Below are 16,560 nucleotides of genomic sequence, written 5' to 3' on the forward strand. Positions count from 1 at the left end.
TTTCAATAAATTTCCAGATTAGCTAAAACAACTAAAGAATAATCAAAAGAAGGGAAGTCAAGTGTTTTCTACTGAATCCACTGATGTTTCATATATTTTTCATGTAAGAGAAAAAACTTAAAGTAACATATAATTCATGTAAACAGATTGTTCTTGTATGTTGTATTTTTGTCTCTGTACTTGCCACCAAACAGGAAGATTGGTATTCTTCCTATAATCCATTTTTTATAATTTTTGTTCATACATTTGTTTTATTTTTTTTTATATAAATCCAGTTTGCGGTATCGAATTAAATTTGCGGTATAAATATTGCAATATAAGTAAACGCATTTCACGGTTTTTGCATATGCACTTTTTAAGATTGAAGCGGCATGAAGCGTTAAATCTTTCACTCCTTCTTAGCTTGTTATTCCGTAAGTAACTCAAGATTATATCTGGGAAAAATAATATTCAAATATTTTAATAAGTGTTTTAGATATGAAAATATTAAACATTAAACATCCCAAAAAACGATTATTTATCATTTTATCTAGGTATGTCCGACCGTGTGGTAGACGAATGCAACCCGGACGCACATTTAACCATGAAAGACGTGAGCACGTTATGCTTCGACGACAAAAAGGACGAGGGAGAATTAAAAGACTGGTCTTGCTGCAAAGACAAATACATCGACGTGGTGTTGCAAAAAGTTCTCGACTTGCACGGCACGGCCTTCACCAAAGAACCATTCCAACACGAATCGTTGCTGGTCGACCGTAAGGAAAAGCAACTTTCGCAACAGGAAAAACGACTCGCGAAAAAGGGTTACGAGAGGGAGAAGAACGCCGCGAGACAACCGGCTTATTTAAGCGGATCTGGAAGAGGTTTGTAAACACTCGTTTTATTTTTATTTATTGGGCATATTGTTATACATAAATAATTTTATATCCAGATGTTACGCGTACATAAACCGAAAAAAAAACTGAATAGAAAAAAAGTAAATGAGATTCCTAAAAAACACATAACAAGGTAAAAAGATCGATCCAGTATGTTATACATAGGTATGTTATAATATATTAGTTCCAATCTTTACTACCTTTTATTATTCTGGCAATAATTTATTAGAAAATGTGTTTAAACGAACATAAGCTAAAAATGTTTTCGGTATTAGTTTGGCAACTATTTAGAATTTTTTAAATTTGATAAGACTATGATCTTTTATAGGTTTCGGTTGGGTGAAGGGAAGATGTTAGCCTTGAGGGTATGAATTTTTATTTTATTATATAAATAAGGAGGGGATATTTAATTATTATACCTTTAATTAAACCGTTTTGGTATACAAAGTCAACCACTTGGCTCCCCTAAGCTTGTGTCTTATGAGATTGCATGTTTTTATACCGTATATTAACCTAAGGCATGTATAACTTGTAACTTGACAATAAAGTTTAGAAATCCTTTTTTAATATATGCATTTACTTGTATGAATCCTAGTCACTATCCAGAATTAAACCCAAAATGTTGATTGATTGATCAAAATGAAGTTCTTATAATCTTGTAAAAATTAGGACGGCTATCCCTGCCCCCACACACCATAAATGCTGATTTTTTAGAATTTAATTGATGAAACTAATGATTTTTGGAAAACGCGTAAACTTTAGCACAGTCATAATAATTAATGGCAACCACTGCTTGGGAACTTCTACCTCGTTCAAATGAGATATATATTTGAGTATTATCAGCATAATAGTGGTATTTTGATATAAATATTTTTGCAATATTTGACAGGTAAATTGAAAAAAGTATTGACCCAAGGATGGAGCACTAGGACATACCAGCAGATTCCAATCTACTCCATTATAGGAAACAACTTGGTATCTATCTTTAAGATAATTAGCGTTAAACGCTCATACTTCCTCTAAACTAACAAAAGATAAAATATTTACTAGAAGATCATGACTCAGAGTATCGAAAGCCTTGTTGTAGTCAAGCATTATCAATAATGTTTATTAGAATCAAGCAGAAGCCAAACCCTTATAATAGCTGTGGTTCGATTTAAAACCCTGATTATGTCACTGGTAAAATTGAGTTGCCTTTAACATATTTTCGAAACTGCATTTCTAATATTTTTGATAACCTTGGAAGAATTCTTATTGGTCTCCTCATTGGAATGCGTAAGAATCTTATAGATCCCTTAATGTAAGAGGATTTAAAGTCTGGGGCAAAGGCTTCGCACTGTTCCACAGTAAAGGAAAAACAGAATTTTCAAGACAAAAATTAATGACATGAGTAATACGAGGGCAGCTATTCTGGCCTAATAATAAAAACTCAAATTTCTATAATCAAAATTGGTTTTATTGTCTTTGGAAATATTCTCTATGATGTTCAATACAGTTCTGCATGCGTTTGAACCAATTTTCGAAGTACTTTTTCGTTCCGATTGAGGTTACTCCAAAGCATGCGTTTTGAATCCATCAACCGCTTCTTCGGGCGTCGAAAATCGTTGACTACGTAATTTATTTTTGATATACGAGAACAAAAAAAGGTCAATAGCTGTGAAATCAGGGCTGTACGGCGGATGACCCAAAAATTCAATATTTTGACCAGTCAAAAATTCTTTTGTTTGAGCCGAGACCTCCCATCGTCTCTTCTTCCATTTTTGGAATTTCTCCGATCATTTATGGCAAACAAATGATTATCTACCATTAAAAATTGACCGTTCTACGTTTTTCTAAAGCCACTGTCTTCACGTGACCGGTAGTGCCGAAGAAACAATCATTTGCTACGATTTACTTCTTCCGCGAACAGCTTTTGACAATCGCTTGATGTTTTGTTTCAGGTTCATATGCGTAGATCCAAAATCACTTTGATGACCCTTGAATGTATTTTTTCAACATTTCCTTGCACCAAGCATACTAATGCCCAAAGATGCCTCAATCTCACGGTATATCATATGACGATCTTGTTTTATCATCTCCCACAGCATCGATATTTTCTGGCATAACAATCGGAATTGGACCTTCACGAAATTCGTCCTGGAGCGAACGTCGACCACGATTAAATTCGTTATACCAGTTTTTTGCAGTGCTGTAGGATGGTGCTTTCTCGTTGTATAAAAAATTAAGTTCGTCGATACACTCTTGATATGAAATGACACGTCGAAAGTTATGAAAAATACTTGCTCGAAAATGTTCACGAGTTAATTCAATTTTTCGCCGGAAATTAATTTTTCAAGCTACTGTAAACAATACAAATCACACTCAAATGGCAAAATAATCTGAAGAAGGATAACAACCCTCGTATAAGATAGTAGAAAATGCAAGCATAATCGGATGGTATGTTAATTTCGTCAGTGTCCGTGGCTGTAGTTTTAATACCTTTTACAATAACATATTCCGGCACGGCCAAAAACCTAAAATTCGTTTGAAATAACTTATTTTTAACATTATTTCTATTTTGTTTCTTTTCCAGGTTAATGAAAGATTACTTTTGATTAATGGTCTACTATATTAATAGTATTTTATTATTAAAATTCTTAAAATTTCAGGACACCGTCCTGTAGCATCCGTACGCCCAATGCAACAAGGAAACGAGCGGCCGTCACGTTGGATCCCGGCAGAGCATTGGCAACGTCAAGGCATGACCGCCCAAGAAATGACATTGCCATTGGACGTCGTAATACCAACCAATCAACCCGAGAAAGGCAACATTGTCTTAAAAGCGGGTCAAAAAGTACTCGTCCTCAAATCCCCCAAGGGCGTCTACATGCAACTAGAAAGCGGTAAAATTGTCGCCATTAAAACGGCGATAAAAGTAAAAGGAAAAGCGGACGAAAACCCTACGGCGGATCCGATGAAACTTGCCGCAGGAAAAATGCCCCCGTTACCACCACAAATGAAAAACAACCCGTCACTCTCGGTGATTCCCCAAAAAAGGTTACAACAGCAGCAGCAGCAGCAGCAAAAACATTTGCAGAACTCACCTTCAGGTCCAATTATACCGGGGCTAAGTAAAGTGACGGTGAAAAGTATTCAAAAACCGAGTCCCAATTTGGTATCGAAAACACAGCAAGGTGCGGGCAAAAAGATGCAAAGTATGCCCGTCAGGAAACCTGAAACTATAAACCAGCCGAAGGAAGGAGATGGAATACCGGGGAGCAGTAGCGAAGACGAAAATCTGCCGATGAATCTGGATGTTCCTCCTGTGGAACAGCAGCGACCGGAATTGGAAAAACCCGTTGCACCATCGAAACCGCCCGATGACGAGCTGGAAAAGCAAATTTCTCAGTTGAAGAAGAACATATCAATTCAGAGGGTAAGTGAAAGGGACGTTTTTTTATATGATATAGAATATTTTTTTATATATATAGTAATATTATGTCATACTCAGAGGCGAATAGAGGTCCAACAAATGACTGGATTACTGATTTTTTTCTGCATATTGCCACGTATTATTTTTCTGTTACTATCTGAATCTTCTGGAAATTCTTCTGCTGTTTTCCTCATGGAGTTTATCTGATTAGATATGAAAACCATTATTTTAGTAAAATTATTTGTGAGAGTGAGAGGCGGATATACAGTACTCCACAAATGTTTGGAAACATTGAATAAAATTAACACAAAATACATATTTCTTTCTTCTAAACATTTAGCTATTTATAAAGCTTGCTTCATATACAGTACACAAAAATTTATTCGCAAAATATTTATATTTTATCCAAATGAACAAATTCTTTATTTGTCAGTAGTTTAATACCTGAGAATCTTTTTATATATTTTACCCGATACCTAAAATAAATTTATTGTCTGATGATTTAAAGACTAAAATAATTAACTCACTTATTTGAAAATAAAAAATTAACATTTTTAACATTTTGCGATAAATCGTTTCTATAGAGGGTGTCATTGAAATGGTGTAAAAAATTCGAGGCGTGATAGTACTCCTAAAAATAAAAAAGTTTCTACAAGTATGGGGCGGAAAATGCATGTTAAGGGATTTACGGGCAGTAAAAGGGTGAATTTAAAAAACTTTTTTTTTTAATTTCAGGCTTAAAAAACGAGATAAGATTCCGAAAAAAAATCCTGTGCCATACATTTTGACTCTAAATCAAATAGTGATACTGAAAACTTATTTGAAAAATCTAAAAAGGCAGTTTGTGCAAGGGTAGGGGGTTATCGTGAATAACTTTTTTGAGGTTATTTTTTTTGCAACGTGGTTTAATTTTGGGAATTCTTTTTTTTTGCAACGTGGTAAAAAAGGTATTCTTGTAACACCTCGCCCACCAACTAGAGTTTGCTCTGATGTCTTGGTAACTGGTTAATCAACATAAATTTGTGAAAGTTATGGCATTTCAAAAGTAACGAAGTAGTTATAATTAATTAAACAATAAAAATTTCAAGATTTTTAAAACATTTTATTGCTTTAAAAATTAAATAAACCAATTACCAAATAAGTATTCATTAATCAAGGACCTTTGGTGTTGTTGATTTCATTTTTAAAAGCTATAAGAAGTTTTAAAAAATCATGAAATTTCGATTTTTTAATAAATTATTTACTAAGTACTTGATTACTTTTGAAACGCGGTAACTTTTCTAAGTTGATTAACCAGTTAGCAACCCATCAGAGCAAACTCTTCAATTTTCTTCAAAACATTCGCTCTGGGCGATGTGCAACAAGAGTACCTTTTTTGTAGGAAAAAGTGTGTAGCTCTTGAAAAATTAACTCATGTTGCCAAAAAAATAATCTCAAAAAAGTTATTCACGATAACTCTTACCGAAACAATCCCCTGCCCTCGCAAAAACTACCCTTTCTGATTTTCCAAATAATTTTTGAGTATCACCACTTGATTTAGAGTCAAAACTTATGGCGGAGAAATTTAAGGCACCCCTAAAGTTATCGTAATTCAGTAATAAACAAGGCAAAGTTTGTTTACGATGGAAAACATCAAAATAAAGCTTAAAAAAGTGTAATATGGTAGTGTTAGACATGACATTATCAATATAGATTTCAAGTATTTGTGGCCCAGATATTATAAAAGAAATTGCTTTTAAAATTATAAAAGACATTGCTTCTAAAGTAGAAATAAAACGGGAAAAAGTCCCAGATAACGTATCCAAGTTTATGCAGTAAAAAAAGGACAGTTATAATGTAGTAACATACAGTATCGGACAAAATTAGAGAGACTTCTCTATTTGCCAACTCCAATTTTTTGTACTTGAAATAATATTAATATTTGTTAAGCAGTGTATACCGGAGTTGACAAGAATTCTATTATCAACAATTCATTTTTGTAGCTCATGTTTACATTTATTTAAAGAATGTTTTTAACATTGATAAAAAATTACTGCGACAGAATTAAAGAGACTCATTTTGTATTTAGTTTCGCTGAAGTCGCGATTAGTTTAATTTATGTTTATTAGTTTGAGAATATCATTAGCAATGCCTCGTGGTAAACATTATTTCATAGACCTAAAAGAAAAAATTATAGAAGCCTATAACTCAGGTCGCTCACAAAAATTAATAAAAGAGCAATTCAACGTCAGTAAACAAATGGTTTCCAGAACAATAAAAAATTATCAGCTCCGTGGAAGAGTGACAAACCTTAAAAGAGGTGGCCGCAAGAGAAAAACCTCAGTACTGCTGGACAGGAGAATTAAACGACTAAGTCAAAATAATCCGCGTCTATCTTCAACACAGATTTTGGCTGAATTGGAGTCGCCTGGGGTTTCATCCAGGACTGTGCAGCGGCGATTAGTGGAGGCGGGGCTTCCTGGAAAGAGACCAGCAAAAAAACCCCATCTATCAAAAAAAAAATGTAGCTGCTAGAATGTTATTTGCAACACGTCACCGTTACTGGACAGCTAAGGACTGGAATAAGGTTTTGTTTAGTGACGAGTCTAAATATAATATTTTTGGAAGTGATGGAGCGCAGTTCGTACATCGCCCAGCAAACAAAAGGCTTGATCCAAAATATGTTTCTGGTACTGTGAAGCACAGAGGTGGCAATTTAATGGTTTGGGGTTGTTTTTCGGGTTATGGAATGGGTCCTATCCACAAAATTGAGGGCACTATGGATAGATTTATGTATCGGACTATACTGGAAGATGTAATGTTGCCTTACGCCGAATGGGAAATGCCGCTAAGATTCACGTTCCAACACGATAACGACCCCAAACATACGGCCAAACTTGTGAAGGAATGGTTTTTGGCTAACAAAATTCAAGTTTTAAAATGGCCACCGCAATCGCCGGACTTGAACCCAATTGAAAATCTTTGGGAGATTATAGAGAAAAAGATTCGCACTAAAAACATCGGGAATCGTGCTCAATTATTGGAAGAAATCGAGAATGCCTGGAAATCAATGGATCCGGCTGTAATTTCGAATCTCATTGGATCGATGCCGAATAGATGTGAAAAAGTTATCCAGAATAAAGGGTACTGGACAAAGTATTAGGTTAGTTTCATTAGTATAGGGTACAAATGTATAATAAATCTTGAGAAATGTTTTTTTTTTTTTAATTTATTTTAGTGCCTTTTTAAACTACTTCAAAACATAACATCCTTCAGCACAAAAAGAGGAATTTAATCATTTTTATCTTACATAAAAGACGTAAGTAGTCGAGTCTCTCTAATTTTGTCCGATACTGTAGATGGATGAAAAATGTATTCGTTTGCAATTAGCATTAGATATCCTAGAAGTTTATATTTTCTTGTGAAAATAACTTTTAAATATTTTTTTGAGAAAGTCGATTTGTTCATTTTTTTATTTCAGCTTTTTGTTGACATTATCATTAAATTTTTTCGCAATTTTGTAAAAAAGTAAAAAACTATCTTTTTTCCAGATACATTGAATAATTAAAAAAATCCACTATAAGTAGGCATGCATTTTTGTTTAGTTTTCTCAGAACTCTAGTATTTATGGGTTTTCTCAAATAAGTGATTCAATAGAAGCTTATTAGAATGATACAAAGATGATTGATATTGCCAAAAATTTCAATAAGTAGAACTACGGATTAATAAAAAAAATATAAAGACAGAGGTACATGAAAAACAGGCATTAAAAGTGGCCGTTCGCGAAAAACTTTAGTAGATAGCATAATGAAGCGTATTTCTGCAGCTAATCCGAGAGAATCAGCTAAAGACATTCATAATGAACTTATTCATGATCACCAGTCAATGACCACCGAGACCAACAAAAACGCATGGTTGTTAAAAAATTGGTTTTTTGAAAATAAAATCTTTGTTATGGAAACCACAGTCACCTAATCTCATCCCAATAGAGATTTTCTGGACTCAAATAGATAGCGATATAAAGTCACATAACATAAAAAATAAAGATTTATTTAAAGCAATAAAATTGGACAGGGAAAATCTTTCCGTAAAAACATATGCAAATTAGTAGACTCTATGCAAAATAGTTGTAGAGCTGTATTAAAAGCAAAAGGTTTTGCTTCTAAATACTAAGTATATTTTTGAATTTTTTGTTTCCAAACATATGTGGAACCTATGTTTTAACTAATAATCTAATATTGTTTGTGTAAGTTTCTTTATTTATAAGATATTGTATAAGATTTGAAGTAATGTAATATCTTGATAAATAAGTTTTTTCTCATATACTATTGCATTGAAGATTATTTTAAACTTTATTAGTTTTCTTAGACGTTTCTCAACCTGTGGAGTACTGTAGGTCAAAAAATGGGTAGAATACTGATTTAGATTTAGGCAACCGCATGTTTGGAACGACGAACCAAAGAAAGTTAATTTTGAACACTTAAATATTCAGATTACGCCTGGTGGAATTAAACAGCCCTTAGTAACATCGTCAACATCGGCATCTCAATCACCAGTACAGCCGAAACCTGTTCAGCCCAAACCAGTACCAAGAAATCCATTACAACAGAAACCGATGCCGGTGCAGAAATCTCTGACGTCGCAAGAAAACCCTTTGGGCAAACCCCAAAAGCCCGCCGATATCTTGGGAAAATCAATTTTGGATAATACGCCATTCCAGGTATTTATTTTTTGTAATAAATAATTTTCACTTAATAATTAGAGGTATGCATGTTATAGGTGGTAGGTAGCTGTAGGAGAAAAATAATTATTTCTTGCCAAAGTTTCGATCAATAATTAATCCATTCTCATGGATTAGTAAAAATCAGAACGCATCAATAGTATGGCCTGGCTTAAAATTAATTGTTTAGCGTTATAATGCTAAAATAACGTAAATAAATTACGTACATTTTTACATTTTAAAGTAATTAAAATGTATGTAAAAAAGTTACAAAATATATTTATTTCAATCCTAAAAGTTTACATATTAACCCTTAATATAAATATATATTTCAAAACAATTAGCCTAAAAAATAAGTATTTAAAAATCTTAACCGAATTAAATGCTTCTTGCAATTATTTGGCTGCAGAATTAGTTTTGAAAATCTATGTGTGCAAATCATGATAATACGGTCTTCACTCTAATACTGAATAACAAGCTATCTATTTAAGTTAATTGCTCCAATTCAATATAAATTAAACTCTTAACCTAGTCACTTTTACTCTTAAAAAACTCCAGATTCATGCTTTTATCTAAAATCCATTTATTTACTTGTTTCTCTTTATCATTACATATTCCTTTATTTTGAAAGTCAATGGTAATCTATTTGGGTTCTAAAAAACAATTATATTTTAACAATATTTCTAGTTTCACCTATATTTTAATTAGTAACATCTTTAGTGCTAAAATTATGTTAGATCTTACATTTGAAATGAGTAGATTTAAGCATAATAGCATTTATAATTTTGTTGATTTTACTTACAGCCCAATGAATAAACTCTCTGTTTCTTCAAAATTTGCTATATTCTGTTTGTTCAAATTAAAAGTTATATACTTAGTTTTATATACGTTTAGTGAAAGTACACATGTTCCAACCAGTTAATTTTCCTAAACCCCTATTATTTTTGAAAGAACTAAAAGGATAATTTTGGACCTAGAAAAGGCTTTTGTACTGGGTCACACCAGATATTACTCAATTGATTAAAGGCAATTAATGTAAAAGGACTGGCAAAAAATTTATTTAAACCTTATTTAAATAACAGATCAGCATATATATATGGATGCAATTTTAAGTGTATTTGTTTTCAAAAATATCCGTATTGATAGTTCTTTTACTCCCTTCGCTACTTTAGCTTTTAATTACCTCAAATAACGCATCTGCAGTGCTAGTATTCTCTTTAAATGAATGCTGCCTTTTGAATTCAATGTTATGTTCAAAAAATGTATTGACTTGATAAACTATATATTTTTCAACAAGTTTCCTTATGGTATTGGTATGAAATATTGGCCTATAGTTTATCATTTGCTCTCTGCTTCCATCCTTAAATAGGGGATAATTATGATTTCTTTTAAAACTGTTCATCTTTACCACTTTTACATTGTCTTTAAGATTCTTTTGATGAAGATTCTTCTATTTGAATTACCCAGCATAATAAAAGATTATCAAGAAAGTTATAAAGAAATAAATTTTAATATTTATACAAATAATATCGGTAACTCACCAAATACTTTCCATGTTTCTTTAATATCGTCTATGTTTTTGATAAGTTTTGTTTCAAAATTTCAAAATATTTATATTTTTTAACTATTTTTGTAAGTTTTCTTCTATATTCTTTTTACGTATCTAGAGTGGCTAGGTAGGCTTAATTGCACATGGTTTTTTAAAATAATTCTGATACCCTTTTATCAAGATCTGAACGTCTTGATACTCTTTTATTTACAATTTTTTGTCTTTCGTACATATGCTAAAATAATTTTTCATTTGGCTAATAAATTTCGTTTGTGCAAGTTTCAACATCATTAACCTTACTTACATCGTCCCAATTTGCCTCTAATATAATATTATTTAATTCAATCAACATTTAATATTTCAATTGATTTATTTTATATCATAGTAAAAGCTCAAATCACTGGAGTAACCTTATCCTAAATTTGAGTATTGCACCTTATAAAGATATGATTAATACAAGTAGCCGAACCACCTGAACCCTCGTTTGGTTATTAATTACACTTATGACACCAAAGTTATGCAACATTGTTAAGCAATTAATTACAATAAGTGAAGTATCCATTATATTGATATTTATATCAACAGCAAAAATAAAAAGCTCCTGTTGTTTAACATTGTATTGGTTCAAGATATGCTGAAAATCATTTATAAATCATGGACTTTTACAGCATGAGATGTGAACATCAAATTATATCAATTATGGTATTGCTTTTACAACTGATTACCTTTAACAGTTTGACATTATCTTCCTGAAATAAGACAACAACTTTTTTTTTTCATATGCTACTTTACATCAATCTGATGAGTTGAGTTGGCCTTTATGCCAAAACATTTTATAACCATTTATACTAAAATCAAAGATATCATATCGTCCCTCCAATGCCAGAACCGCCAATGTGCAAATTTGTAGTTTTGAGAAAACCCCCATTTAATATTGGAATGAGCACTAAAAATATTTTTACACTCTTTTTTTTAGAGTGCTGATGTATAATTAAGATTGGTCACTGTTCGAGTGGCAAATTTAATTTATATTGAGTTTTAATTTTTTTTATTTATTTTCTTTAAGAGGGCACATTCGTTATTTTGGCATATAGGCGAAAAATTGAAAATTTACATATTCGTGGTTTTGATATTGAGGGGACGATATATGTAAAGAATCTTAGACATAATGATCACAATTGAGTTTCGTCTTTACATACATAAATGAGGGTTGCATATACTTTCTGCAATACTTCTACATTAAAAAGAGAAGCAAGGAAACTATACATGCCATTTGTATTTTCTTTTAAATATGTGCTAGAAAGTACATGAAGTCCTCCCCCCTCTATGGTCACTATCACATCTGGTAAATAACTAAATATTTGTCTGCATATAGGAAACTCTGGAAAGTATTACGGCAGGGTTCAAGAATCCAGATAATATCGACGATCTGGATTCAGAGGACGATGAAGATGACGAAGAACGTCGGGAAATTGAGGAAGACGAAGATGAACCCATGTCAGATATGGAACCAACTAAAGAGGTACCGCCCGTAAATTATTAATCGGAAGGTTTTATTTAACAAAAACATTTAATTAAAAAAAAATAACCCAAAATCCTTGAATAGAACTTCCAACTTCAACCAACATTTTTCTTTTAAGGGTGAAGACGAAAGGGCGGAACACCAGGAGGGAAGTGACCAAAGTGATGAGGTGACGTACGTTTCTGAGCAACCGGGTACGGAACAATATCCAAATCAGCGCGGAAATCTACAAAAGACTGACGGTAGTGATTATAACGCTTCTACTAGCGGATATAATTACAACTATAATTATAACGTGCCTCCATATCAGGGGCATCCGCCACCTCAAGGTAAGAGAGGTTTCGAGTTCAAGTGGCATATTACATATATTTATTTTAGACTTATATACTTACATTTTTTAAGGGTTAAATATGATGATAAGCTTATTATTATTTTAAAATAAACCACAATATTGAAACGCCTTAAAAAATTAAATCAAGTTGAATTTACTTAGAAAAAAAGCCTGTGTTAGATCAATTACTTATACATTGTGAAAAGAAAACCGCATTTGATTATCGACTGCAAAATCGATTAACTGATTCTGGTATTCTGATTTTCTTCGTCGAATTTGCTTGTATTGATAGATAAATTTTCTTGGCATAGACTAAATAGTTGTAAATCAAATAGAAAAGAACTTAATTTAATTACTCTTTTAAGATAGAAAAGTTTGATCAAAAGTAGACGTAAGTTTCAAAAAATTAATTGGACATTTTAAACCAGTCGAATATCATTAAAAAAAAATATTTTTGTACAATAATTCTATTATGAATTAAATAGAGAAGATTGAAAGTTAATTAGTCAACTCTATTAGGACGCCTTAACATTAGAATTAAATTTGACAATGAATTCATTTAAATGTAATAAATTTCAGGCAAATTTACTTATAAGTGAAATAGAGAAGATAGCAATTTAATTTATAATTTTGGTTTTTTGATATGAACTTTTTTTGAAAGGGATGTCTAATAAAATGAGAGTGAAGTTTGAAAAGTCATAAAAATAAAGTTGAATTTACTTAGAAAAATGACTTTGCTAGACTAGTTACTTTTAACTCGTACAAAGAAAACCGCAAGTTAATTGGTTGTTCTGGTTTTAAGATATGGTTTTTTCGGAAAGATATTTGATAAAAAATTGCAGCTTTCAGTCAAAAAGTTAAAAAAAAAATAATATCAGTTCGAATTTACATCGTTAGAAATCATGTCTGTTGATTACTGAATATTTATAAATTGGATAGAGAAGACCGCAAGTGAATTAATTATCTTTGTTTTGAAAGATTATGTTTCTTCCAGACGAATGTGTGGTAAAAATTATTTAATAATGATAATAATAAACGTCTTAATTTAACGCAAAATATGGCTACAATAATTTATATAAATAAATGTTATTCTTATTAACTGACGAAGTTTAGCTTAGTGATACTCAAACTTAACCTCCTTAATAGAATTTTCTTAAGAAACTAAGTATACAAAATAGGCAAATCGGCAGTTTTTTATATACATGTAAGAGTTACATATCTATCAGAGTCGAAGTCATGTCGAATTCGCTTGAAAAATACCCTGGTATAGACTAATCAGTTGAAAATCAATTGAAGAAGAACGAGTTATTTGGTCTTTTTAATTTTTAACTATATTTTTTATTAGAGTGAATTTTAATAAAAATTAGACGTTTCAAAAAAAGTTCATAAAAAATTTAAATTAAATCGAATTTTCTTTTAAAAAATGTTTTTTTTTTGTAGAAGACTTAAAGTTGATTAAACATCTCTGTTTTAAGATATTAGGGTTTTTCCAGAGGACTTCTTTCATGTTATTTAAAAATATTAAATCAAGTCCCTTTTAAGTGGAAAAAAGCCCGTGGTTGACTAGTCATTTATAAATTAAATATAGAAGACGGCAAGTTAATTGCTAAATTTATTTTAAAATATGATATTTTTGCCAGAAGTACACCTGATAAAAATTAGAGTTAAAAATGAAAATTCGTTTAAAAATATTCAATTAAGTCGAATTGGCGTGGAAAAAGTGCCTGTGGTTGACTAATTTTGTATTTATATACTGGTGGAGTGAAAATGGCCGATTTTTTTTTATTTGTGAGATATGGCAATGCCTATATTTGAAAAAGTTGTCTTTTCAAACCGCTGATTACTGCGCAAAATCTGGGTTTGGTGTGACCTTATCTTTGGCTGCCCAACGAGGCATGAATATTTGAAAAAAAATCAAAATTTTTCCAAATTTCTATGCAGGTCTTCGCTTATTTCCTTTTAAAATTTTATTGAAACTACTTTTTTAAAAGAAAATAACCCAGAACTCACTATATTATATGCTCATAATTTTTTTAGTTCTCTAAAACATTATAATATTGACTTTTTGCTTCAAATATTGGCAATGCGGCTCTAGAAGCTATTTTGGACCTTATATAACCATCACGTGCATCAAAGCCACAGACTGCAGTTGATGCTTCAGTTACCAATTTGACGCAGCGTTCCACTGCTTGTGAATGGCATGGAAACTTTAAAATGTCAATTTCACTTGGAACTTCTGAGATCATTTCCATAAGGCTGCTATCGGAAATCGACACTGTAAGGGGAGGCTCGGTAATTGTTATCGACTGCCAATCAATTAGGTCAATGTAGTCTGTGGCCTTGAAATTTAATAAGGGTACCTTAAACTCACGTACTTTTAGTCCTAATGGCTTGTGTTGTCTACATTTTAGCAGTCTTCTTAAACCTAATTCTCTTACTGCTTTTCTATCAGAGAGCATAGCTAACAACATGTTTTCTGGGTGAGCGAAGTACCCGTTTCTTTGAATGACAGGACCAATAATATTTCTAATTTCTTCTGGTAAGAATCTGGATTTTTGAATAATTCCAAAAACATGTTTGCTGCCATGCTTACAGGAAGGTTTAGATTTTATTTCAAACCATGAAACAGCATACACTTTCATAATATGTTGCGTTAAAATGTTAAGATTTGTTGATGGATTTTCGGTACCAACATATAATCTCAAAATTCGATTGACTGTAGTTAACCACCTGGAATGATTCAATTTTCCTGGTCCTCTCTGCGACAAACTCAAAGAAATGTTTCCCGTTGAAATTGCAGTACAGATTTCATAAAGGTATTGCTGGTCGGTACTAAGTTCACTTAGAGTAATTTCAGGCAAAGTAGTTTCGATTTTTTCAAACTTTTTAACAGGCATTTTTTCACAGTTTTCCAAATGTTTTCCTATTTCGCCGCTATATCCTTTAGGCCCAGTAGTACCGCCGTCCAAATTTTGCAGTAAATGAGGCAAAGGAAGTTCGTGCATGTAACAAACAAACGAACCATTGTAAAGGTCGTCTAAGAGAAACTTTAATTTGTCTCAATATTCCATTTTTTTACACCAGTATTGACTACTGTACCATCACATCCAATAGCCTGAAGTTTAGAAAGATCCATTTTTTTCTCTAGGAATTCTAAAATGCTTTTTTTTGATATTGGTCGAATGACCAGAAGTTGGAGTTACATGACCTAAATACGTGGATCCTGGTTCCGATACTAGTACAATATGCTCTTCTATTATGGTTTTTCTTGGACATGTATTTTCGCCTTTGACTTGAATTATTGTTTGGTGTTTCCGTCCGTCAAAATATAAACCATATAATGGAAATGATATTTCCTTATCTTTTCTTTTTAGGTCACTACGCGCTTTTGTTCTCTCTCTTATTCTGATTCGATCGATGATCTTGGAGGGGTCTTCTTTGGTTAAAATTCCCATATCTGTTAGAGCTGCATTTACAATAATTGCGGCAGATCTATCGGATACGCCTGTTCTATCGCAAGCTTGCGCTAAACTTGGAAGTTTTAGTCTCATTTGAGAAGTTGAGGGGCAGCTTTCTTCTATAGAACTTTCGCTATTTGCCTGGGAATATTCTTTTTCTATAATTTTACTATTTTTACTGGAAAAAGAATTTGGTACTTCCGACTGGTTATCTGTTTCAGTTTCTTTAAAGAGATGTCGTTGTTTTCTTTCTTCCTCCTTAGTTTTACGCTCTAATTTTTTTTGGATTATTTTACTAACCTTGGCGTCAACATTGCCAAAAGCCATTTTTTGAGTGGTTCGCTGATCTAACAGAAAATCCCGTTCAGCTACAGGCACTTCGGTCTTGCAGGCACATTTTTTAAAATTTTATATAAAATCTTTATATAAAAGGCCCGCGTAATATAAAAAGCCAATTTTCAAGGTCATTTGGGCAGCCAAAGGTGACGTCGTAGAAATCTGAAATTTTGCACACCAATTTGTAATAACAAAACGCAACTTTTCCGCATATAGGCATTCATAAGTTTAAAAAAAAAATTTTTTCGCTCCACCTACTGTATAACATTATTTCTAGTACCTGATAAAAATAAGAGTAAAATTTGAAGATTCAATTAAAAATATGGATCTATGGCCTATGATAGACTAATCACTTATAAAACAAATAAAGAAGATCCA

At 32.0% G+C, this 16,560-nt stretch overlaps 1 protein-coding gene across 2 annotated transcripts in view; it reads left to right on the top strand.

Moving 5' to 3' along the window:
• The window catches only part of LOC126740238 (uncharacterized), a 77,735-nt gene that overhangs the window by 49,641 nt on the left and 11,534 nt on the right, over positions 1-16,560 (top strand). For both annotated transcript variants that reach the window (XM_050446211.1, XM_050446288.1), the window contains exons 16-20: positions 534-863; positions 3,524-4,290; positions 8,759-8,986; positions 11,911-12,057; positions 12,176-12,386. In XM_050446211.1, coding sequence (XP_050302168.1) covers positions 534-863; positions 3,524-4,290; positions 8,759-8,986; positions 11,911-12,057; positions 12,176-12,386 — 1,683 coding nt within the window. The remainder of the gene's footprint in view (positions 1-533; positions 864-3,523; positions 4,291-8,758; positions 8,987-11,910; positions 12,058-12,175; positions 12,387-16,560) is intronic.

This window comes from Anthonomus grandis, chromosome 1, assembly GCF_022605725.1.
Source record: "Anthonomus grandis grandis chromosome 1, icAntGran1.3, whole genome shotgun sequence".
NCBI classification, from domain to species: Eukaryota; Metazoa; Arthropoda; class Insecta; order Coleoptera; family Curculionidae; genus Anthonomus; species Anthonomus grandis.